We start from the raw sequence: 26,388 nt of genomic DNA, 5'->3' as shown, positions 1-26,388 counted from the left end.
ACCGAGGCTGCTTCCAACGGTAAAACAGTCACACCGAGACTGTTTCCAACGGTAAAACAGTCACACCGAGACTGTTTCCAACAGTAAAACAGTCACACCGAGGCTGTTTCCAACAGTAAAACAGTCACACCGAGGCTGTTTCCAACAGTAAAACAGTCACACCGAGACTGTTTCCAACAGTAAAACAGTCACACCGAGGCTGTTTCCAACAGTAAAACAGTCACACCGAGGCTGCTTCCAACCCTCCACAACAGTAAAACAGTCACACCGAGACTGTTTCCAACAGTAAAACAGTCACACCGAGACTGTTTCCAACAGTAAAACAGTCACACCGAGGCTGTTTCCAACAGTAAAACAGTCACACCGAGACTGTTTCCAACGGTAAAACAGTCACACCGAGACTGTTTCCAACAGTAAAACAGTCACACCGAGGCTGTTTCCAACAGTAAAACAGTCACACCGAGGCTGTTTCCAACAGTAAAACAGTCACACCGAGACTGTTTCCAACAGTAAAACAGTCACACCGAGGCTGTTTCCAACAGTAAAACAGTCACACCGAGGCTGCTTCCAACCCTCCACAACAGTAAAACAGTCACACCGAGACTGTTTCCAACAGTAAAACAGTCACACCGAGACTGTTTCCAACAGTAAAACAGTCACACCGAGGCTGTTTCCAACAGTAAAACAGTCACACTGAGGCTGTTTCCAACAGTAAAACAGTCACACCGAGGCTGCTTCCAACCCTCCACAACAGTAAAACAGTCACACCGAGGCTGTTTCCAACAGTAAAACAGTCACACAGAGGCTGTTTCCAACAGTAAAACAGTCACACCGAGACTGTTTCCAACAGTAAAACAGTCACACCGAGGCTGTTTCCAACAGTAAAACAGTCACACCGAGACTGTTTCCAACAGTAAAACAGTCACACCGAGGCTGTTTCCAACCCTCCACAACAGTAAAACAGTCACACCGAGACTGTTTCCAACAGTAAAACAGTCACACCGAGACTGTTTCCAACAGTAAAACAGTCACACCGAGACTGTTTCCAACCCTCCACAACAGTAAAACAGTCACACCGAGGCTGTTTCCAACAGTAAAACAGTCACACCGAGACTGTTTCCAACAGTAAAACAGTCACACAGAGACTGTTTCCAACAGTAAAACAGTCACACCGAGGCTGTTTCCAACAGTAAAACAGTCACACCGAGGCTGTTTCCAACAGTAAAACAGTCACACCGAGGCTGTTTCCAACAGTAAAACAGTCACACCGAGGCTGCTTCCAACAGTAAAACAGTCACACCGAGGCTGCTTCCAACCCTCCACAACAGTAAAACAGTCACACCGAGACTGTTTCCAACAGTAAAACAGTCACACCGAGGCTGTTTCCAACCCTCCACAACAGTAAAACAGTCACACCGAGACTGTTTCCAACAGTAAAACAGTCACACCGAGACTGTTTCCAACAGTAAAACAGTCACACCGAGACTGTTTCCAACCCTCCACAACAGTAAAACAGTCACACCGAGGCTGTTTCCAACAGTAAAACAGTCACACCGAGACTGTTTCCAACAGTAAAACAGTCACACAGAGACTGTTTCCAACAGTAAAACAGTCACACCGAGGCTGTTTCCAACAGTAAAACAGTCACACCGAGGCTGTTTCCAACAGTAAAACAGTCACACCGAGACTGTTTCCAACAGTAAAACAGTCACACCGAGGCTGTTTCCAACAGTAAAACAGTCACACCGAGGCTGCTTCCAACCCTCCACAACAGTAAAACAGTCACACCGAGACTGTTTCCAACAGTAAAACAGTCACACCGAGACTGTTTCCAACAGTAAAACAGTCACACCGAGACTGTTTCCAACAGTAAAACAGTCACACCGAGGCTGTTTCCAACAGTAAAACAGTCACACTGAGGCTGTTTCCAACAGTAAAACAGTCACACCGAGGCTGCTTCCAACCCTCCACAACAGTAAAACAGTCACACCGAGGCTGTTTCCAACAGTAAAACAGTCACACCGAGGCTGCTTCCAACAGTAAAACAGTCACACCGAGGCTGCTTCCAACCCTCCACAACAGTAAAACAGTCACACCGAGGCTGTTTCCAACAGTAAAACAGTCACACCGAGGCTGCTTCCAACAGTAAAACAGTCACACCGAGGCTGTTTCCAACAGTAAAACAGTCACACCGAGGCTGTTTCCAACAGTAAAACAGTCACACCGAGGCTGTTTCCAACAGTAAAACAGTCACACCAAGACTGCTTCCAACAGTAAAACAGTCACACCGAGGCTGCTGCCAACAGTAAAACAGTCACACCGAGACTGCTTCCAACAGTAAAACAGTCACACCGAGGCTGTTTCCAACAGTAAAACAGTCACACCGAGGCTGTTTCCAACAGTAAAACAGTCAAACCACGTGAAGCCAAACATTGCTGCAGGACAGAATAAATATAGACCAATGACTGAAATAAATACCTTGCCGGTCAACCCCAAAGACGACAACAGACCAAACAACAGAGACACACAAAGAAAAGCAGCAAAACCGTTCCACATTCCAACCCCGTAAACGCAGGCCCTAAACCTGGCAACGCCCTCGACTCACTCCACTCCTCCCAAATGGATACGTTTTGAAATAAGCTTTTATGTTAAATGATTCAATTCTGGCTGAAATGTTTCATTTTTTCCCTCTGTGTAAACGAAAGGACACAGAGAATGTTATATTGTCTCTCCCTGAGTTGTGCACCTCATAACATCGATCCAGTTGTATTTTGAAACTCTCCACAGGGCACCACTGTCTTTCTTTAGTTAGGCATTTTGTGGTAATTAAAAGGGAGATATTGTTTATTTAGATGATACATTTTAAATGGGCATATAGACAAAGGACAGGCTATCTATTTTGGGTTGTCTCTTTTTAACATGTGACAGAGCTGGTCGGCAGGTCGTTTCAACATGGGGCATTGAGCTGGTCGGCAGGTCGTTTCAACATGGGGCATTGAGCTGGTCGGCAGGTCGTTTCAACATGGGGCATTGAGCTGGTCGGCAGGTCGTTTCAACATGGGGCATTGAGCTGGTCGGCAGGTCGTTTCAACATGGGGCATTGAGCTGGTCGGCAGGTCGTTTCAACATGGGGCATTGAGCTGGTCGGCAGGTCGTTTCAACATGGGGCATTGAGCTGGTCGGCAGGTCGTTTCAACATGGGGCATTGAGCTGGTCGGCAGGTCGTTTCAACATGGGGCATTGAGCTGGTCGGCAGGTCGTTTCAACATGGGGCATTGAGCTGGTCGGAAGATCTTTTCAACATGGGGCATTGAGCTGGTCGGCAGGTCGTTTTAACATGGGGCATTGAGCTGGTCGGCAGATCATTTCAACATGGGGCATTGAGCTGGTCGGCAGGTCATTTCATCATGGGGCATTGAGCTGGTCGGCAAATCATTTCAACATGGGGCATTGAGCTGGTCGGCAGATCATTTCAACATGGGGCATTGAGCTGGTCGGCAGGTCATTTCATCATGGGGCATTGAGCTGGTCGGCAGGTCGTTTCAACATGGGGCATTGAGCTAGTCGGCAGGTCGTTTCAACATGGGGCATTGAGCTGGTCGGCAGGTCGTTTCAACATGGGGCATTGAGCTGGTCGGCAGGTCGTTTCAACATGGGGCATTGAGCTGGTCGGCAGGTCGTTTCAACATGGGGCATTGAGCTGGTCGGCAGGTCATTTCAACATGGGGCATTGAGCTAGTCGGCAGGTCATTTCAACATGGGGCATTGAGCTAGTCGGCAGGTCATTTCAACATGGGGCATTGAGCTGGTCGGCAGGTCATTTCAACATGTGACATTGAGCTGGACAGCAGGTCATCACAATTTGTGACATTGAGCTGGTCACGCACACACACACACACACACACACACACACACACAAACACACACACACACTATTGCAGATGGAGGATGGAAGGCCGGGGCTATCTGTGTTTGATTCCCCTGATCCTAATGTGATTATCCTTGTTTAGGTTAGCTGTTCCAGCCCTGGTCTTGAGGAAGGACAGGGGAATGTGTCTGTGTACACATCCTAGGATGCATTTCAGATGCAGAGGGAGAGAGAGGGTGGGGGGTGGGGGGGGGGTCTCATTGTCAGATGCAGTGTCTATGTAGGGGAAGACTTTTCTTATTTCCTTTTCTGTAGAACCAGCACTGTGTAGGCAAGCAGGCCATGGATCTTACTTAAATCAACGTCATTTCATACTTTGTAATGCCATTATTCCATCTCTGTTTGAATGTGGTTCAATTTCTATAGTTCTATGCTCAGCCACAAGAACGTTCAATGAATAATGGAAACACTCTAGATCAGGAGCGATAAGCGACCAATTTAAAATGAAAGTCTATGTCCTGATGCCCATTTCTAGTCATCCCTTATTTCCTAATACTCACCTGTCTTTAGATCCAGAGATATCTCTCAGAGCTCTCTATATGATGTATATCTATGAACTCACCTGTCTTTAGATCCAGAGATACCTATTTGGGTTAATTAAACAATCATTCATTTTAATGGGGCGGTATTAATTGGCGTGTGACACAATCTCCAGCCTTGACCTGTCCTGTCCATCAGTGATGTTGTCTCTTGCACGTATATCCCTGCTATAAAAGGCTTTGCTGGGTCTCTGTGTTTCTTCCCCAGGCTGATAAGGGTTGGGGTTGATAGATGTGGGGAATCAGGTCGGTGCCTCTTCCCCAGGCTGATAATGCATTAATAGATAACACTCTTTATCTCTTTATCTCAATCTTTATCTCTCATTGTTAAACCATGAGTTTTACAGCTGCTGATGAAAATATAGAAACATTATATCTAGGTTTTCACATGTACAGGCACACACACATACAGACTTTGTCGTCTTCGGCAACCTTAAGAAATGAACCCCCAGGTGAATGTGTATAAACTGAAAACGGCAGCATGTTGATGACATCATTGTTCTGTCTCCCCTCCAGGCATCATCAAAGTGGGCCGCTGGAACCCCATGCCCATCCACTACCTGACTGACGCCCCCGAGGCCACCGTCGCCGACATGCTGCTGGACGTCTATCACATGGTTACCCTCCGCATCCTACTGCAGAGGTCAGTGGGTATGGACGGACGGACGGGAGTGTGTGTGTGTGTGTGTGTGTGTGTGTGTGTGTGTGTGTGTGTGTGTGTGTGTGTGTGTGTGTGTGTGTGTGTGTGTGTGAGTGAGTGAGTGAGTGAGTGAGTGAGTGAGTGAGTGAGTGAGTGAGTGAGTGAGTGAGTGAGTGAGTGCGAGCGAGCGCGAGCGAGCGAGGAGCAGGGAGAGAGCAGGTTTATTGATATGAAAAACAGGTTTATTGGGATGAGTCTTGTCCTGGAGGCAGAACTGAGCCGTTTCCGCTAGATAGGCCAGCTGCAAAGTCAAATTGGAAATATTGTAAAACTGTATAAAACCAAAATGCAGCTTTTTGATCTTAATTTAAGGTTAGGTTCAGGCGTTAGGGTTAGCAGTGTGGTTAAGGTTAGGGTTAAGGTTAGATTCAGGCATTAGGGTTAGCAATGTAGTTAAGGTTAGGGTTAAGATTAGATTCAGGAATTAGGGTTAGCAGTGTGGTGAAGGTTAGGGTTAAGGTTAGATTCAGGCGTTAGGGTTAGCAGTGTGGTTATGGTTAGGGTTAAGATTAAATTCAGGCGTTAGGGTTAGCAGTGTGGTTAAGGTTAGGGTTAAGGTTAGATTCAGGAATTAGGGTTAGCAGTGTGGTGAAGGTTAGGGATAAGGTTAGGTTCAGGCATTAGGGTTAGCAATGTAGTTAAGGTTAGGGTTAAGATTAGGTTCAGGAATTGGGGTTAGCAGTGTGGTTAAGGTTAGAGATAAGGTTAGGTTTAAAATCAGATGTTATGACTTTATGACAGCCAGCTAGTGAGCACTCTGCAGAGCTGCCTCCAGAACAACATTCATGACGAAAAACGCTAACCTGCACTTACAGTGAGTCACTTATCAACAGTGGGTAATGGTAACCGTCAATAATCTTTGTTTAATAGTGTTACCATGGTAGCACCACAGCACACTATAACAATCCACCCTGGTTATGACTTTGTTGATAGGAGTGGATAGTCTCGCTATCATTATGGCCACTGTTTGATATCAGGTTAGCTGGCACCAGGATGACAACACATGCACTATAAATAGGTGCAGTGAAATGTGTTGTTTTACAGGGTCAGCCATAGTAGTACAGTACCCCTGGAACAAATTAGGGTTAAGTTCGTTTCTCAAGGGCATATCGACAGATTTACACCTTGTCGGCTCGGGTATTCAAACCAGAGGCCTTTCGGTAACTGGCCCAACGCTCTGACCACGAGGCTACCTGCCACCCCATTGGGTGATCCTCATGAAACCAGTTTAAACATGTCTCAAGCAAAACTCATAAATCATTCTGAGGACTAAGATGTCTACTTTTTGACCAGTGACTTTTTTTAAATACATTTTACATTTTCACTGGGATTTTATGTATTTTCAGCCCGAATTCTCATTACCGAAATGTGTCCGAATTAGATTCTCTGGTAATTTTATACAATTTTACTTCAGAAAAGCCAAACTTATTGGAATAAAAAACAAAATGATGTTGCTGTAGTTTGTCCATAAGTCATAAAAATGGTATACTAGTTGAAGTACATTAAACTATAATATGTATTATGTTCAAGCACGTGTCTCATTACCGTAACACTTTTCAAGTTCCTGGAAAAACTCCAATCAGTTTTGTAATAACGTTTTATTCATGATGCATCATCTAGAGGAAGAGTAGAAGTTCAATTCATGTTTGTTTGTATGCCTTCAGAACGAGGTTCTTATTCTCAAACACCCATTTTACCTCACTTGGCCTTCTCATTACCCCACTTTTGCCTTCTCATTACCCCACTTGGACTTCTCATTACCCCACTTGGCCTTCTCATTACCCCACTTGGCCTTCTCATTACCCCACTTGGCCTTCTCATTACCCCACTTGGCCTTCTCATTACCCCACTTGGCCTTCTCATTACCCCACTTGGCCTTCTCATTACCCCACTTGGCCTTCTCATTACCTCACTTGGCCTTCTCATTACCCCACTTGGCCTTCTCATTACCCCACTTGGCCTTCTCATTACCCCACTTGGCCTTCTCATTACCCCACTTGGCCTTCTCATTACCCCACTTGGCCTTCTCATTACCCCACTTGGACTTCTCATTACCCCACTTGGCCTTCTCATTACCTCACTTGGCCTTCTCATTACCCCACTTGGCCTTCTCATTACCCCACTTGGCCTTCTCATTACCTCACTTGGCCTTCTCATTACCCCACTTGGCCTTCTCATTACCCCACTTGGCCTTCTCATTACCCCACTTGGCCTTCTCATTACCCCACTTGGCTTTCTCATTACCCCACTTGGCCTTCTCATTACCCCACTTGGCCTTCTCATTACCCCACTTGGACTTCTCATTACCCCACTTGGCCTTCTCATTACCTCACTTGGCCTTCTCATTACCCCACTTGGCCTTCTCATTACCCCACTTGGCCTTCTCATTACCCCACTTGGCCTTCTCATTACCTCACTTGGCATTCTCATTACCCCACTTGGCCTTCTCATTACCAAAATGGCTAAAAAGCTCAAATTGGGAAAAAGTCCGATTTTATTTTATAGTTTCATTTGACATATTTTCAGTGTTATGTTTAACTTAGGCCTTTTCATTAGGATAGCAATGTAAAAAAATATTAGAAAATGTTTTGTTTATTACTTTTTTGGACTGTGCGTAGTATTTGGCCCAAAAACATAATGATAATAATTACAAAATATATAGTACAGATTCTAATCTCAGTGATCCAAGAGGTGAAAAATGACACTTGAGAATTTTGGGGTCAAATGTCAGTTTTGTGTTGTTATGTTGTTGTATGTCAAACAGGAAGTGATGTATTAGTGTCTCAGGGTTGTGTTCATTAGGCATCAAACTGACTGAAAGAGGGAGGGACTACGTGAAGTTGTCCAGAAATAAATGATATTTTATTTCATTGCATAATGTTTTCAATAGTTTTCCCTTGCATGTGGTAATGAATCCAACCCTGGTTCCAGCTTTTCCAGGCTGGAGGATCTGCCGTCAGAGCAGTGGAACCACGCTACGGTGAGGAACGCCCTCAAAGAGCTACTGAAGGAGATGAACCAGAGTTCCCTGGCCAAGGAGTGCCCTCTCTCTCAGGTAGCAGCTTATGTCATGTCATGCAACTTAGTCTCTGGCTTAGTTTGTACTGCATTGTATTAGCCTTATAGTGGTGGAGAATCATGTGCCAAGGAGGGCCCTCTCTCTCTCTGGTAGCATCTTATGTCATCTTATGTCATGTCATGTTATGTATCTTAGTCTCTGGCTTAGATTGTTTTTCATTAGCTGCAGGAGGTGGTGTGCTTTTCTTACATGGCGTTCAAATGACACATGACTTCCTGTATACAGATTCCAAAACAACAACGCATATCTGTTTTCTACCGTATGTGACTGTGTCGTGGTGTTCCAGTCCATACAGTATGTAACTGTGTTGTGGTGTTCCAGTCTATACAGTATGTGACTGTGTTGTGGTGTTCCAGTCTATACAGTATGTGACTGTGTTGTGGTGTTCCAGTCTATACAGTATGTGACTGTGTTGTGGTGTTCCAGTCTATACAGTATGTGACTGTGTTGTGGTGTTCCAGTCTATACAGTATGTGACTGTGTTGTGGTGTTCCAGTCTATACAGTATGTGACTGTGTTGTGGTGTTCCAGTCTATACAGTATGTGACTGTGTTGTGGTGTTCCAGTCCACAGTATGTGACTGTGTTGTGGTGTTCCAGTCTATACAGTATGTAACTGTGTTGTGGTGTTCCAGTCTATACAGTATGTGACTGTGTTGTGGTGTTCCAGTCTATACAGTATGTAACTGTGTTGTGGTGTTCCAGTCTATACAGTATGTGACTGTGTTGTGGTGTTCCAGTCTATACAGTATGTGACTGTGTTGTGGTGTTCCAGTCTATACAGTATGTGACTGTGTTGTGGTGTTGCAGTCTATACAGTATGTAACTGTGTTGTGGTGTTCCAGTCTATACAGTATGTGACTGTGTTGTGGTGTTCCAGTCTATACAGTATGTAACTGTGTTGTGGTGTTCCAGTCTATACAGTATGTGACTGTGTTGTGGTGTTCCAGTCCGCAGTATGTAACTGTGTTGTGGTGTTCCAGTCCACAGTATGTAACTGTGTTGTGGTGTTCCAGTCTATACAGTATGTAACTGTGTTGTGGTGTTCCAGTCTATACAGTATGTAACTGTGTTGTGGTGTTCCAGTCTATACAGTATGTGACTGTGTTGTGGTGTTCCAGTCTATACAGTATGTGACTGTGTTGTGGTGTTCCAGTCTATACAGTATGTAACTGTGTTGTGGTGTTCCAGTCTATACAGTATGTGACTGTGTTGTGGTGTTCCAGTCTATACAGTATGTGACTGTGTTGTGGTGTTCCAGTCTATACAGTATGTAACTGTGTTGTGGTGTTCCAGTCTATACAGTATGTAACTGTGTTGTGGTGTTCCAGTCCACAGTATGTGACTGTGTTGTGGTGTTCCAGTCTATACAGTATGTAACTGTGTTGTGGTGTTCCAGTCTATACAGTATGTGACTGTGTTGTGGTGTTCCAGTCTATACAGTATGTAACTGTGTTGTGGTGTTCCAGTCTATACAGTATGTAACTGTGTTGTGGTGTTCCAGTCCACAGTATGTGACTGTGTTGTGGTGTTCCAGTCTATACAGTATGTGACTGTGTTGTGGTGTTCCAGTCTATACAGTATGTGACTGTGTTGAGGTGTTCCAGTCTATACAGTATGTGACTGTGTTGTGGTGTTCCAGTCTATACAGTATGTGACTGTGTTGTGGTGTTCCAGTCTATACAGTATGTGACTGTGTTGAGGTGTTCCAGTCTATACAGTATGTGACTGTGTTGAGGTGTTCCAGTCTATACAGTATGTAACTGTGTTGTGGTGTTCCAGTCTATACAGTATGTAACTGTGTTGTGGTGTTCCAGTCTATACAGTATGTTACTGTGTTGTGGTGTTCCAGTCCACAGTATGTAACTGTGTTGTGGTGTTCCAGTCTATACAGTATGTAACTGTGTTGTGGTGTTCCAGTCTATACAGTATGTAACTGTGTTGTGGTATTCCAGGTCCTTATAGGTCTAGTATTACACAGTACACATTCACTAAAACATACACTATATTCTCTCTCTCTCTCTCTCTCTCTATCTATCTTTCTCTCTCTCTCTCTCTCTCTCTCTCATCAGAGTATGATCTCTGCCATAGTCAACAGCTCTTACTATGCCAACGTGTCCACCTCCAAGTGCCAGGAGTTTGGCCGCTGGTACAAGAAGTACAAAAGGATTCAAGGTGAGGTGTGTCCCCTCTTGGCTCCTGTAGCCTCACACACCCCACATGGACAATAATATGTCAGTAGCACCTTCCACTATAACATTGCCTGTCATTGGCTGGGATCCTAACTGTAAGTCCTTGAGCTGACCCAAGTGTCGCGCCCTTCTTTCAGCAGACAGTTATCATTGGCTCTTGAGTAGTGTCGGCTCAAGCTTTTGGGGGCCTAAGGCAAGACTTGATTGTGGGGGGCCACCTCCCGCCTTATTGCTCAACAACTATATTTAGATTTTGTTTTTGATTAGTCCACTGTTGATACAGTCCCAAAACATTTTGCAGGTCAGCTGTCAAGTTTTCAAGATATTGGACATTCAAGAAGCAAACTGTCATCTGCCACATCATGATGATGATGCGTTTTGCAAGTGACAGTTTGGTTCTTAAAAGTCCAATATCTTGAAAACTTGACTGCTGACATGCAAACCATTTTGGGACTGTATTAAAAGTGGACTAATGATTAAGTCCATACACACAGTCTGCTTATAGGAGATACAGCACTACTATAGAGCAGGCCTCTGAGATGTGGGTTAACTAAACTGCAAAATCCCCCCGAGAAAACCCCCCAAATGATTGTCATTTTGGACATTATGTTCTGCTGACCAGCAGGGATCACTGTGTTTGTTAGAGTCAGACAGTAGCTTCAATCCTGAGATTAACCTGTACAGCAGCAATAGTACTGATAATTAAGGGGGCATTAGAGAGACAGATCTATAGAGACCCCACCATGATGGACATTGTGTTCTGCTGACCAGCAGGGATCACTGTGTTTGTTAGAGTCAGACAGTAGCTTCAATCATGAGATTAACCTGTACAGCAGCAATAGTACTGATAATTAAGGGGGCATTAGAGAGACAGCTCTATAGAGACCCCACCATGATGGACATTATGTTCTGCTGACCAGCAGGGATCACTGTGTTTGTTAGAGTCAGACAGTAGCTTCAATCATGAGATTAACCTGTACAGCAGCAATAGTACTGATAATTAAGGGGGCATTAGAGAGACAGCTCTATAGAGACCCCACCATGATCCATGGTATTAGAGACAGCTCTATAGAGACCCCACCATGATGCATGGTATTAGAGACAGCTCTATAGAGACTAGAGACCCCACCATGATACATGGTATTAGAGACAGCTCTATAGAGACTAGAGACCCCACCATGATCCATGGTATTAGAGACAGCTCTATAGAGACTAGAGACCCCACCATGATCCATGGTATTAGAGACAGCTCTATAGAGACCCCACCATGATGCATGGTATTAGAGACAGCTCTATAGAGACCCCACCATGATACATGGTATTAGAGACAGCTCTATAGAGACCCCAGCATGATGCATTGTATTAGAGACAGCTCTATAGAGACCCCACCATGATACATGGTATTAGAGACAGATCTATAGAGACCCCACCATGATACATGGTATTAGAGACAGCTCTATAGAGACCCCAGCATGATGCATTGTATTAGAGACAGCTCTATAGAGACCCCACCATGATACATGGTATTAGAGACAGATCTATAGAGACCCCACCATGATACATGGTATTAGAGACAGCTCTATAGAGACTAGTGACCCCACCATGATACATGGTATTAGAGACAGCTCTATAGAGACTAGAGACCCCACCATGTTGCATGGTATTAGAGACAGCTCTATAGAGACCCCACCATGATACATGGTATTAGAGACAGCTCTATAGAGACCCCACCATGATACATGGTATTAGAGACAGCTCTATAGAGACTAGAGACCCCACCATGATACATGGTATTAGAGACAGCTCTATAGAGACCCCAGTATGATGCATGGTATTAGAGACAGCTCTATAGAGACCCCACCATGATGCATGGTATTAGAGACAGCTCTATAGAGACTAGTGACCCCACCATGATACATGGTATTATAGACAGCTCTATAGAGACCCCACCATGATGCATGGTATTAGAGACAGCTCTATAGAGACTAGTGACCCCACCATGATACATGGTATTAGAGACAGCTCTATAGAGACTAGAGACCCCACCATGATACATGGTATTAGAGACAGCTCTATAGAGACTAGAGACCCCACCATGATACATGGTATTAGAGACAGATCTATAGAGACCCCACCATGATACATGGTATTAGAGACAGCTCTATAGAGACCCCACCATGATACATGGTATTAGAGACAGATCTATAGAGACTAGAGACCCCAGCATGATGCATGGTATTAGAGACAGCTCTATAGAGACCCCACCATGATACATGGTATTAGAGACAGCTCTATAGAGACCCCACCATGATACATGGTATTAGAGACAGCTCTATAGAGACTCGAGACCCTACCATGATACATGGTATTAGAGACAGCTCTATAGAGACCCCACCATGATACATGGTATTAGAGACAGCTCTATAGAGACCCCACCATGATACATGGTATTAGAGACAGCTCTATAGAGACTTGAGACCCTACCATGATACATGGTATTAGAGACAGCTCTATAGAGACCCCACCATGATACATGGTATTAGAGACAGCTCTATAGAGACCCCACCATGATACATGGTATTAGAGACAGCTCTATAGAGACCCCACCATGATACATGGTATTAGAGACAGCTCTATAGAGACCCCACCATGATACATGGTATTAGAGACAGCTCTATAGAGACCCCACCATGATACATGGTATTAGAGACAGCTCTATAGAGACCCCACCATGATGCATGGTATTAGAGACAGCTCTATAGAGACCCCACCATGATGCATGGTATTAGAGACAGCTCTATAGAGACCCCACCATGATACATGGTATTAGAGACAGCTCTATAGAGACTAGAGACCCCACCATGATGCATGGTATTAAAGACAGCTCTATAGAGACCCCACCATGATACATGGTATTAGAGACAGCTCTATAGAGACCCCACCATGATACATGGTTTACATAATCTTTTAATGTCGCCCTTAATATAGCAGAGAAAACCAAACACTGTCAGCCTCTAATCAGAAGCAGCCGCTTGCCACTCCACACTGGGAGATCCCCTTACACACACACACACACACACACACACACACACACACACACACACACACACACACACACACACACACACACTCAGGGAAACGTCACACACACACACACACACACACACACACACACACACACACACACACACACACACACACACACACACACACACACAGGGAAACGTCACACACACACACACACACACACACACACACACACACACACACTCAGGGAAATGTTACACACACACACACACACACACAGTCAGGGAAAAGTCACACACACACACGCAGGGAAACATCGCACACACATGCAGGGAAACGTCACACACACGCAGGGGCACGGGCACACACACACACACACACACACACACACACAAAGGGGCATGGCAAACACACGCGCAACACATACAGAGTGCATGCACACACATGGATTTACACACACTTGGACCTCATAGCAGACCATGTACCCTCTCCTTATGCCCTCCTCCCTGTTTAACACTGTCATTCCAACATGGAGGCAGATCAAAGTTGACACCAGACCACAAACACAGGGAGAAGTGGGAGAGGAGATAAATGGTGCCTGTGGTCTGACACGGGAGGGGGGAGGGAGGAGGGGGATCAGGTTCCTTACAGCCCATAGTATTAGTTCTGTTCTGTTCTGCTCTGCGGCCCCAAAAGACAAACACACTGCAGCCCTCCAGATGTTGTAAAATGGGGAATGGGACATTCCCATTGGATTAGCATAGTCACCTCAGAATCTGATTGGAGGATCAACTTGTCAGTCTTAGGACCTTCTGTTGATGTCAATTGCATGGCTGGATGGATGGATAAATACATGGATAAAATTTAGTTGAATGCTGTGTAACCTACCTACTGTGCTGTACTGTACTGTATAAGTGTATTGTTTTGTTAACCAGTCTGATATATAGCATGTGACTTCACTACAGGTGAATACCTGGAGAATATGTGGTCAGGACGGGATAAACCTGATATTAAAGGTGAGTTGGAAAGAACGCCCATTACCAGAATATATATATATATATATATATATATATAGTATCTGAACAGATGGTATTGAGATCTCTTCAGACCTCCTCTCACCACCATGTCTGTTTGTATCTGCAGTGGAGAGGGACAGCATGTCAGACGTATGTGGCCTGGGACAGCGTCCCCCCTCTCACCTGACCCCACCAACCCAGCTTGGAGGGTTACCCCTCAAGGTTGGACTAGGGGACCCCCAAACCCCCAGCCAGCAACAGGCCCTCCCCCACCTGTCTCAGCAGCACTCACCCCATGCCCAGCACCACCACAGCCCACCGCCCAGAGGCCAGGCGCCCCCTCCCGGTCCTCCGGCCTCCCTCCAACCCTTACTGGGCCCGGGCGGTCTCCTCTCCCCCCAGCTCAGCCCTCAGATGGTCAGGCAACAACTGGCCATGGCCCACCTCATCAACCAGCAGCTAGCTGTTAGCCGCCTGCTAGCCCACCAGCACGGTCCGCAAGCCCTCCACCAGCAGCAGCACCAACAGTTCCTCAACCACCCACCCATCCCGCGCTCCTGCAAAGCCCCAGGAGGCCTCAGCGATCCTGGGATGAATCCGTCGGCCGTGGAGGTCTGTCCGGACATCTACCATCAGGTCAGAGAGGAGCTGAAGAGGGCCAGCGTCTCTCAGGCTGTGTTCGCCAGGGTGGCCTTCAACCGCACACAGGTGAGACATCTACCTCCACTTCCATTTCTAAGCATTTCTAACCTCCACTTAAGTTGAAGTTTCACTTAATCTCCCATTGACATCAATACATCAATGCGGGTCTGATTTTTTCAGGTTCTTTGGTCCACAGCACTAAAAGATCCGGAGCCCCCGAAGCTTCTGCACATGTTTATAGTCTCTACTTTACACACAGAGAACAGGCTACTCCGTGAACAGGCTACTCCGAGAACAGGCTACTCAGTGAACAGTCTACTCCGAGAACAGGCTGTTCTCAGTGAACAGGCTACTCAGAGAACAGGCTACTCAGAGAACAGGCTACTCCGAGAACAGGCTACTCCGAGAACAGGCTGCTCAGTGAACAGGCTACTCAGAGAACAGGCTACACCGAGAACAGGCTGCTCAGTGAACAGGCTACTCAGAGAACAGGCTACTCCGAGAACAGGCTACTCCGAGAACAGGCTGCTCAGTGAACAGGCTACTCCGAGAACAGACGGCTCAGTGAACAGGCTACTCAGAGAACAGGCTACTCAGAGAACAGGCTACTCAGAGAACAGGCTACTCAGAGAACAGGCTACTTAGAGAACAGGCTACTCAGGGAACAGGCTACTCAGAGAACAGGCTACTCAGAGAACAGGCTACTCCGAGAACAGGCTGCTCAGTGAACAGGCTACTCCGAGAACAGGCTGCTCAGTGAACAGGCTACTCAGGGAACAGGCTACTCAGAGAACAGGCTACTCAGAGAACAGGCTGCTCAGTGAACAGGCTACTCCGAGAACAGGCTACTCAGAGAACAGGCTGCTCATTGAACAGGCTACTTAGAGAACAGGCTACTCCGAGTTCAGGCTACTCCGAGAACAGGCTACACAGGCCAATGGTTCTGGTGTTGTTTAATAAAGTTAGATCAAAGCAGAATCAATGTCTGCCAGATCACATAATGATCACAGTATTCTACATTTCATAAACCAATATAATAGCCTAGTATAACTTTATTGGAAGACAAAAAACAACAGCAAATTGTTTTCTCATGTGGCCAAAACTCAACAACGCGCGCCACTGGGCAAAATACACAGGTGGGATGCCTGCAGTTTGTTAGCACCATCTGCTCCAAGATTCGTTCACTCAGTCACACTGTAGGATACTTCTAAACAACACTGTAGGCTAATTCTAAACAACACTGTAGGCTACTTCTAAACAACACTGTAGGATACTTCTAAACAACACTGTAGGATACTTCTAAACAACTCTGTAGGCTAATTCTAAACAACACTGTAGGCTACTTCTAAACAACACTGTAGGATACTTCTAAACAACACTGTAGGATACTTCTAAACAACACTGTAGGATACTTCTAAACAACTCTGTAGGCTACTTCTAAACAACACTGTAGGCTACTTCTAAACAACACTGTAGGCTACTTCTAAACAACACTGTAGGCTACGTCTAAACAACACTGTAGGCTACTTCTAAACAACACTGTAGGCTACGTCTAAACAACACTGTAGGCTACTTCTAAACAACACTGTAGGATACTTCTAAACAACACTGTAGGCTACTTCTAAACAACACTGTAGGCTACCTCTGACAACACTGTAGGCTACTTCTAAACAACACTGTAGGATACTTCTAAACAACACCGTAGGATACTTCTAAACAACACTGTAGGATACTTCTAAACAACACTGTAGGCTACTTCTAAACAACACTGTAGGATACTTCTAAACAACACTGTAGGCTACTTCTAAACAACACTGTAGACTACTTCTAAACAACACTGTAGGCTACTTCTAAACAACACTGTAGGCTACCTCTGACAACACTGTAGGCTACGTCTAAACAACACTGTAGGATACTTCTAAACAACACAGGAGACTACTTCTAAACAACACTTTAGGATACTTCTAAACAACACAGTAGACTACTTCTAAACAACACTGCATCACTCATCACTGAGACTGAGATCAAATGGTTACTATGTAGAATGATGCTGCATGGATGTTTCACCGGTAAAACTTGAATAATTTTCATGCACTATTTAAATGCAGTGTTGTTTTTGTCTTCCAGTGAAGTTATACTAGGCTATTATATTGAGTTCTGTAATGTAGAATACTGTGATCGTTCTGGGATCTGGCCGACATTGATTCAGCTTTGATCTAACTTTATTAAACAACAGCGTTCGCCAGAGTAGCTGATACACACGTGGTCTGCACATGCGCAGAAGCTTCGGGGAGCTATGGATCTTTGAGTGCAACGGACTACATATCCAGAAAAAGTGGGATCCACGGCCAGAACTGTGATCACTGTAGCTTTTGAAGGGTCTCAGAGTTGGTTCGTCATCGGTAGAGACCTGTCTTAATATGAGTGTTCTGAAAGCTGAATATAACTCCACTGCACTGATACTGACTGTTGAGAAAGCCCAATACACTGATATAGGGACATAGAGTAGAGTAGAGCGGAGTAGAGTAGAGTAGAGTAGTGTGAGAGAGAGAGAGATGTAATGAGAGAATTAGAGTATGAAAGGTTACTTGGAGGGTCCTTGCTAAGAGACCTGACATTTGCGCGCGTGTTTGTGTCTCAGGGCCTGCTGTCTGAGATCCTTCGTAAAGAGGAGGACCCTCGCCAGGCCTCCCAGTCACTCCTGGTCAACCTCAAAGCTATGCAGAACTTCCTGAACCTCCACGAGAGTGAACGCGACCACATTTACCAGGAGGAGCGTGAACGCAGCATGAACCCCAACCTCAACCTAGGCAACCTGACCCCAACCAATCAGAACTCCAGCTCCACTGGCCAGCGACTCACACAGGTACACGTACATACCCAGGTGTCCTCATGTACGTTGAATAGGAACACTAGGGAAGAGCCACATCAGACACACTTCTACAACCACACCCCTGCCAGTACACTAACAGGTACACACTGTAGCCACACCAGACACACATCTACAACCACACCTGGGTTTAAATAGTATTCATATTTCCTCTCTAATACTTTGAGCATTTGATTGAGCCTACATGAAGTGCCAGGGTGGGTGGGGTTTGCACTTTTGGGATTGTTGCATTGGTTGCATTGCGTCTGGAAATCTCAAGGAAGTGAAGTTTAAGTATTTGAAAGAAAATAAATACTATTCGAGCCCAGGTCTGGCTACAACCCACATCACACACAGAAACACCCCTGCCAGTACACTAACAGGTAAACACTGTAGTCTCATCACACACAGACACACCCCTGCCAGTACACTAACAGGTAAACACTGTAGTCTCATCACACACAGACACACCACTGCCAGTACACTAACAGGTAAACACTGTAGTCTCATCACACACAGACACACCCCTGCCAGTACACTAACAAGTAAACACTGTAGTCTCATCACACACAGACACACCCCTGCCAGTACACTAACAGGTAAACACTGTAGTCTCATCACACACAGACACACCCCTGCCAGTACACTAACAGGTAAACACTGTAGTCTCATCACACACAGAAACACCCCTGCCAGTACACTAACAGGTAAACACTGTAGTCTCATCACACACAGACACACCCCTGCCAGTACACTAACAAGTAAACACTGTAGTCTCATCACACACAGAAACACCCCTGCCAGTACACTAACAGGTAAACAAATGCAGGCAATCTCTTTAGGGACTCAGTAACCTAGACGATTAGCCAGTCTTGCTCACTAAAACCTCTCTCTTTCTTTCTCCCCCCCCCCCCGCCCTCTTCTCCTCCCTGCAGCCCAAGCCCCCCCTGACCCAGGTCAGTGCTGAGCTGCCCCTGAAGATGGAGTCCCTGGTCAACATCAACATTACCTCTGGGATCTATGATGAGATCCAGCAGGAGATGAAGAGAGCCAAGGTGTCCCAGGCCCTGTTCGCCAAGGTGGCCGCCAACAAGAGCCAGGTCAGTCCACACAAATACAGTATACCAGGGGTCACCAACAAGAGCCAGGTCAGTCCACACACATACAGTATACCAGGGGTCACCAACAAGAGCCAGGTCAGTCCACACACATACAGTATACCAGGGGTCACCAACAAGAGCCAGGTCAGTCCACCCACATACAGTATACCAGGGGTCACCAACAAGAGCCAGGTCAGTCCACACAAATACAGTATACCAGGGGTCACCAACAAGAGCCAGGTCAGTCCACACAAATACAGTATACCAGGGGTCGCCAACAAGAGCCAGGTCAGTCCACACACATACAGTATACCAGGGGTCACCAACAAGAGCCAGGTCAGTCCACACAAATACAGTATACCAGGGGTCACCAACAAGAGCCAGGTCAGTCCACCCACATACAGTATACCAGGGGTCACCAACAAGAGCCAGGTCAGTCTACCCACATACAGTATACCAGGGGTCACCAACAAGAGCCAGGTCAGTCCACCCACATACAGTATACCAGGGGTCACCAACAAGAGCCAGGTCAGTCCACCCACATACAGTATACCAGGGGTCACCAACAAGAGCCAGGTCAGTCCACACACATACAGTATACCAGGGGTCACCAACAAGAGCCAGGTCAGTCCACCCACATACAGTACACCAGGGGTCACCAACAAGAGCCAGGTCAGTCCACACACATACAGTATACCAGGGGTCACCAACAAGAGCCAGGTCAGTCCACACACATACAGTATACCAGGGTTCACCAACAAGAGCCAGGTCAGTCCACACACATACAGTATACCAGGGGTCACCAACAAGAGCCAGGTCAGTCCACACACATACAGTATACCAGGGGTCACCAACAAGAGCCAGGTCAGTCCACACACATACAGTATACCAGGGGTCACCAACAAGAGCCAGGTCAGTCCACACACATACAGTATACCAGGGGTCACCAACAAGAGCCAGGTCAGTCTACCCACATACAGTATACCAGGGGTCACCAACAAGAGCCAGGTCAGTCCACACAAATACAGTATACCAGGGGTCACCAACAAGAGCCAGGTCAGTCCACACACATACAGTATACTGTATATAAGTATATCATAACAATACCGTACTCTAGTGAGAGGAGCTTAGTGGTTTTTGTTTGAAGCTACCTAGCTAAAGGTGAAATGCTGACATCCTGTGATCAGGATGCTTAGTAAAATGTGTAAATATCTGTAAACAACCGTAACACACACACACTCATGTGCATGCCTACACATGCATGTAATGCACACAATCTCCCACACAATGGAGAATGTTATTTCTCCAGGGTTGATGAACTGTGGTGGATTTGATGGGAGGTAAGATCACATATCGGGGTATGTGGGCGGGGATGTCAAGCATGCGCTGGTTGTTTGGTACCACATGCTGTGGTGTCTGACTGTCAGGACCCGTGGCGTACCATCATGTCTCCGTGTGCAGATAAACAATGTGGGCGTCCAGGGCCGGGTAGAGATAAAAGAAACGTCTGTCACGCCAGCCAAAGGATCTGGCTTACGTGTGTGTGTGTGTGTGTGTGTGTGTGTGTGTGTGTCTATGAGCATGTGTGTGCTGGGTTACACTGTGGGACATCATCAAAGATACTCCAAATGCCTACCCTCCTGAGTCCTCCACATCTGTTTCTGTTAGAGGGACAGAGCATGCGGGATGTGGTGGCACATGAAGGAGCCACTGGAGATAGCCATCTAGGAGAGGGAGGCACTGGAGATAGCCATCTAGGAGAGGGAGGCACTGGAGATAGCCATCTAGGAGAGGGAGCCACTGGAGATAGCCATCTAGGAGAGGGAGCCACCGGAGATAGCCATCTAGGAGAGGGAGCCACTGGAGATAGCCATCTAGGAGAGGGAGCCACTGGAGATAGCCATCTAGGAGAGGGAGCCACTGGATATAGCCATCTAGGAGAGGGAGCCACTGGAGATAGCCATCTAGGAGAGGGAGCCACTGGAGATAGCCATCTAGGAGAGGGAGCCACTGGAGATAGCCATCTAGGAGAGGGAGTCACTGGAGATAACCTTCTACGAGAGGGAGTCACTGGAGATAGCCATCTAGGAGAGGGAGTCACTGGAGATAGCCATCTAGGAGAGGGAGCACTGGAGATAGCCATCTAGGAGAGGGAGCCACTGGAGATAGCCATCTAGGAGAGGGAGCCACTTGAGATAGCCATCTAGGAGAGGGAGGCACTGGAGATAGCCATCTAGGAGAGGGAGCCACTGGAGATAGCCATCTAGGAGAGGGAGCCACTGGAGATAGCCATCTAGGAGAGGGAGCCACTGGAGATAGCCATCTAGGAGAGGGAGCCACTGGAGATAGCCATCTAGGAGAGGGAGCCACTGGAGATAGCCATCTAGGAGAGGAAGCCACTGGAGATAGCCATCTAGGAGAGGGAGCCACTAGAGATAGCCATCTGGGAGAGGGAGCCACTGGAGACTACCTCTGAGGGTTTAGAGCTTGAGGTAGTCACCTCATACAAGTACTTGGTAGTATGGCTAGACGGTACACTCTCCTTCTCTCAGCAAATATCAAAGCTGCAGGCTAAAGTTAAATCTAGACTTGGTTTCCTCTATTGTAATCACTCCTCTTTCACCCCAGCTGCCAAACTAACCCTGATTCAGATGACCATCCTAACCATGCTAGATTACGGAGACAGACTTTATAGATCGGCAGGTAAGAGTGCCCTCGAGCAGCTAGATGTTCTTTATCAATCGGCCATCAGATTTGCCACCAATGCTCCTTATAGGACACATCACTGCACTCTACACTCCTCTATAAACTGGTCAACTCTGTATACCCGTCGCAAGACCCACTGGTTGATGCTTATTTATAAAACCCTCTTAGGCCTCACTCCCACCTATCTGAGATATCTACTGCAGCCCTCATCCTCCACATACAACACCCGTTCTGCCAGTCACGTTCTGTTAAAGGTCCCCAAAGCACACACATCCCTGGGTCGCTACTCTTTTCAGTTTGCTGCAGCTAGCGACTGGAACGAGCTGCAACATACACTCAAACTGGACAGTTTTATCTCAATCTCTTCATTCAAAGACTCAATTATGGACACTCTTACTGACAGTTGTGGCTGCTTTGCGTGATGTATTGTTGTCTCTATCTTCTTGCCCTCTGTGCTGTTGTCTGTGCCTAATAATGTTTGTACCATGTTTTGTGCTGCTACCATGTTGTGTTGCTACCATGTTGTGTTGCTACCATGCTGTGCAGCTGCCATGTTGTGTTGCTACCATGTTGTTGTCATGTGGTGTTGCTACCATGCTGTGTTGTCATGTGTTGCTGCCTTGCTATGCTGTTGTCTTAGGTCTCTCTTTATGCAGTGTTGTGTCTCTCTTGTCGTGATGTGTGTTTTGTCCTATATTTATTTCTGTCTATTTTTTATTTTTAATCCCAGCCCCTGTCCCCAAAGGAGGTAATTTGCCTTTCTTACGGCCGTAAGAATTTGTTCTTAACTGACTTGCCTAGTTAAATAAAGGTTAAATAAAGGTTAAATAAAAAGATGAAAAAGATAGCCATCTAGGAGCCACTGGAAATGGCCATCTAGGAGAGGGGTGGCTTGGGATATGTTATGATGTCTGTGTACAGCTCATCAGAATCCTCTCGGTTTGGGTTAGTGTCAGAGACAGATGGTGATTCATCTTTGGTTCGCTGTCTTTGTATGACTGGTATTTGACAAGAGAGAATGGTTTGACCTGTGAAGTATTTTGGTCTGAGGGTTGTACAGAGAGATCACATGATAACGGCTGGTCTGAGGGTTGTACAGAGAGATCACATGATCACGGCTGGTCTGAGGGTTGTACAGAGGGATCACATGATCACAGCTGGACTGAGGGTTGTACAGAGAGATCACATGATCACGGCTGGACTGAGGGTTGTACAGAGAGATCACATGATCACGGCTGGACTGAGGGTTGTACAGAGAGATCACATGATCACAGCTGGACTGAGGGTTGTACAGAGAGATCACATGATCACGGCTGGACTGAGGGTTGTACAGAGAGATCACATGATCACGGCTGGTCTGAGGGTTGTACAGAGAGATCACATGATTAAGGCGTGAGGATTCTTGAGGAAGACATAAATAGACTGCTGTTGTTCTGGGTGGTTTTAGATTGGACTATCTAAGAAGTGGATTATAGAATAGAAAAAAATAGGTTGTGTGTGTGTGTTTTTTCACACACGTTAGTGTGGTGTGTGTAAACACGTGTGAGATACAGGCTTGTGTGTCTCTGTGTGTGCACCACTGCTGGTCAGGGGGTAGGGTCTCCTACAGGCCTGGCTCTGTGAGGGGTCATGGCTCAGTGACCCCATCTGGCAATGGCCCTCTCCGGAGAGACGGCTGGAGGGAGGGAGAGAAGGAGCCCTGATCAGGTTATGAACACTGGGTGCTGGAGGAGGCTGTGTACAAACAACAGCTGGTGTTAGTGCCTGGGCCAGTCTAGCAGAGATAATCACATCTCTCTCTCAGCACCACATCACTTTCATCTGGAACTTGTCTTTTGCTTGTTTTCCCCTAACCTGTTCTTTCATGTCTCTACCCCTCTCCATCCCCTTGTCCTGTCTCTCTTTCTCCATGTCCTCTCTCACTCTAGTGCTGTATGTTAAATGACCCGTTATCCCTCCCTCTCTGTCAGGGCTGGCTGTGTGAGCTGCTGCGTTGGAAGGAGAACCCCAGCCCAGACAACCGGACTCTGTGGGAGAACCTGTGTACCATTAGAAGGTTCCTGACCCTGTCCCAGGCTGAGAGGGACATGGTGTATGAAGAGGAGTCCAAGCACCACTACAGTGAGAGGCTTCACACTGTCCTCCACATGTCTCCAGAACCCCAGGTGAGAGACTCCACTGTCCTCCACATGTCTCCAGAACCACAGGTGAGACTCCACTGTCCTCCACATGTCTCCAGAAACCCAGGTGAGAGACTCCACTGTCCTCCACATGTCTCCAGAAACCCAGGTGAGACTCCACTGTCCTCCACATGTCTCCAGAACCCCAGGTGAGACTCCACTGTCCTCCACATGTCTCCAGAACCACAGGTGAGAGACTCCACTGTCCTCCACATGTCTCCAGAAACCCAGGTGAGACTCCACTGTCCTCCACATGTCTCCAGAACCACAGGTGAGAGACTCCACTGTCCTCCACATGTCTCCAGAACCCCAGGTGAGACTCCACTGTCCTCCACATGTCTCCAGAAACCCAGGTGAGAGACTCCACTGTCCTCCACATGTCTCCAGAACCACAGGTGAGAGGCTCCACTGTCCTCCACATGTCTCCAGAAACCCAGGTGAGACTCCACTGTCCTCCACATGTCTCCAGAAACCCAGGTGAGACTCCACTGTCCTCCACATGTCTCCAGAAACCCAGGTGAGACTCCACTGTCCTCCACATGTCTCCAGAAACACAGGTGAGAGACTCCACTGTCCTCCACATGTCTCCAGAAACCCAGGTGAGAGGCCCGAGAGGAGAGGTGTCACCCCTGGCAAATACCTCACCGGTATACAGCTTGGAGCCCCCCCCCCCCTCCTGAATTACATATTGGACACAATTGCAGCAGAAACTACAAACATAGAGTGTTCCCACAAAAAGCAAAGACTCTTCACCTCAGTCCCTCAAAACAATTGTAGACAGATGTGAGGGACTTACAGTTGACCAGAAGTAGAAGTGTATGTTGTGTGCTGTTCAGTTTAACCATAAGCTTGTTGTATGTTAGAAGGACACTTGTCTGGAAGGGCCTGAACCAGTCCATCTTTATATTCTCTCTCTCTTTCTTCTTTTAATAATTAAGCATCTTGGGAAGGATGTTGTGGTCACACCATGAACACATTCCTTCACTGCTCTCCTAGAATGTCTGGGACCAAAGCAGGGACATAAATCTGCTAAAAATACCAGCCTCATCTTCACTGATGGCGCCTAGCGAGGAGAGAGAGAGGGAAGCAGGAAAGGAGAAGGAGAGAGGGGGTGGATGGTAGGAGAAGTGGTAATGTTACCCGTAAGGTAATGGCGAGAGAGAACAAGGGAGAGAGAGCGATAGGCAGAGAGATCAAGATGAGAGTGACAGACAGACAGACAGACAGACAGACAGGCAGACAGACAGACAGACAGACAGACAGACAGACAGACAGACAGACAGACAGACAGACAGACAGACAGACAGACAGACAGACAGACAGACAGACAGACAGACAGACAGACAGACAGACAGACATAGTTAGAGAGTTGATGAATGGATAAGAGAGAGAATGGTGATGTTGATCTCTCTGTAGGCACCATAAAGATCCTATAAAATGGTAGATATCATTCTGTGGTAAACACTGGCAGCTCCAGGCAGACTGGGTGGTCCTGTAGATGTGTCTATCTCAGCATTACATGGGTCTGCTTGCTGCTGCTGCTGTCATTCTGGTTGCTTTGCTCTTATCCCCATGGGTCTCCCTCCCTCTGACCCAGACCCCCACTATGTCTGTACTGTACCCTTCCACACACCCCCGGGCTCCACCACACACCACACATGTGTCCCAGCTGTGCTACACACACACACACACACACACACACACACACACACACACACACACACACACACACACACACACACACACACACACACACACACACACACACACACACACACACACACAAATTTAAGAACACACACTCTCACTCACAAACATACTGACAATAAATGACTCATAACAGCCCTCTCTGGTGTAGAGTGGAGGTGAAGTCATGCAGAAAGCTGACTTCTAATCATGACATATTAATTAGTATGTTAGCAGGGTCTCAGAGGGCCTGTACCCTGATGAGGACCCTCTCTAACCAGGACAGCTACATTATTCAGGGTCTGTACCCCAATGAGGACCCTCTCTAACCAGGACAGCTACATTATTCAGGGTCTGTCTGTACCCCAATGAGGACCCTCTCTAACCAGGACAGCTACATTATTCAGGGTCTGTACCCTAATGAGGACCCTCTCTAAGCAGGACAGCTACATTATTCAGGGTCTGTCTGTACCCTGATGTGGACCCTCTCTAACCAGGACAGCTACATTATTCAGGGTCTGTACCCTAATGAGGACCCTCTCTAACCAGGACAGCTACATTATTCAGGGTCTGTACCCTAATGTGGACCCTCTCTAACCAGGACAGCTACATGATGCAGGGTCTGTCTATACCTGATGAGGACCCTCTCTAACCAGGACAGCTACATTATTCAGGGTCTGTACCCTAATGAGGACCCTCTCTAACCAGGACAGCTACATGATGCA

The 26,388-nt window shown here is 46.7% G+C and overlaps 1 protein-coding gene across 1 annotated transcript in view; it reads left to right on the top strand.

Moving 5' to 3' along the window:
* LOC110514354 (DNA-binding protein SATB2) overlaps positions 1-26,388 on the top strand; it is a 53,910-nt gene that overhangs the window by 20,046 nt on the left and 7,476 nt on the right. The window contains exons 4-11 of the mRNA XM_090242274.1: positions 4,984-5,110; positions 8,099-8,222; positions 10,318-10,420; positions 14,430-14,480; positions 14,608-15,188; positions 17,764-17,988; positions 18,927-19,091; positions 23,768-23,962. Coding sequence (XP_090098400.1) covers positions 4,984-5,110; positions 8,099-8,222; positions 10,318-10,420; positions 14,430-14,480; positions 14,608-15,188; positions 17,764-17,988; positions 18,927-19,091; positions 23,768-23,962 — 1,571 coding nt within the window. The remainder of the gene's footprint in view (positions 1-4,983; positions 5,111-8,098; positions 8,223-10,317; positions 10,421-14,429; positions 14,481-14,607; positions 15,189-17,763; positions 17,989-18,926; positions 19,092-23,767; positions 23,963-26,388) is intronic.

This window comes from Oncorhynchus mykiss, chromosome 7 (assembly GCF_057628025.1).
Source record: "Oncorhynchus mykiss isolate SJ-2025 chromosome 7, ASM5762802v1, whole genome shotgun sequence".
Lineage (NCBI taxonomy): Eukaryota > Metazoa > Chordata > Actinopteri > Salmoniformes > Salmonidae > Oncorhynchus > Oncorhynchus mykiss.
The sequence above is the reverse complement of the archived record's forward strand: the minus strand, read 5'-3'. Positions and strand labels throughout refer to the sequence as shown.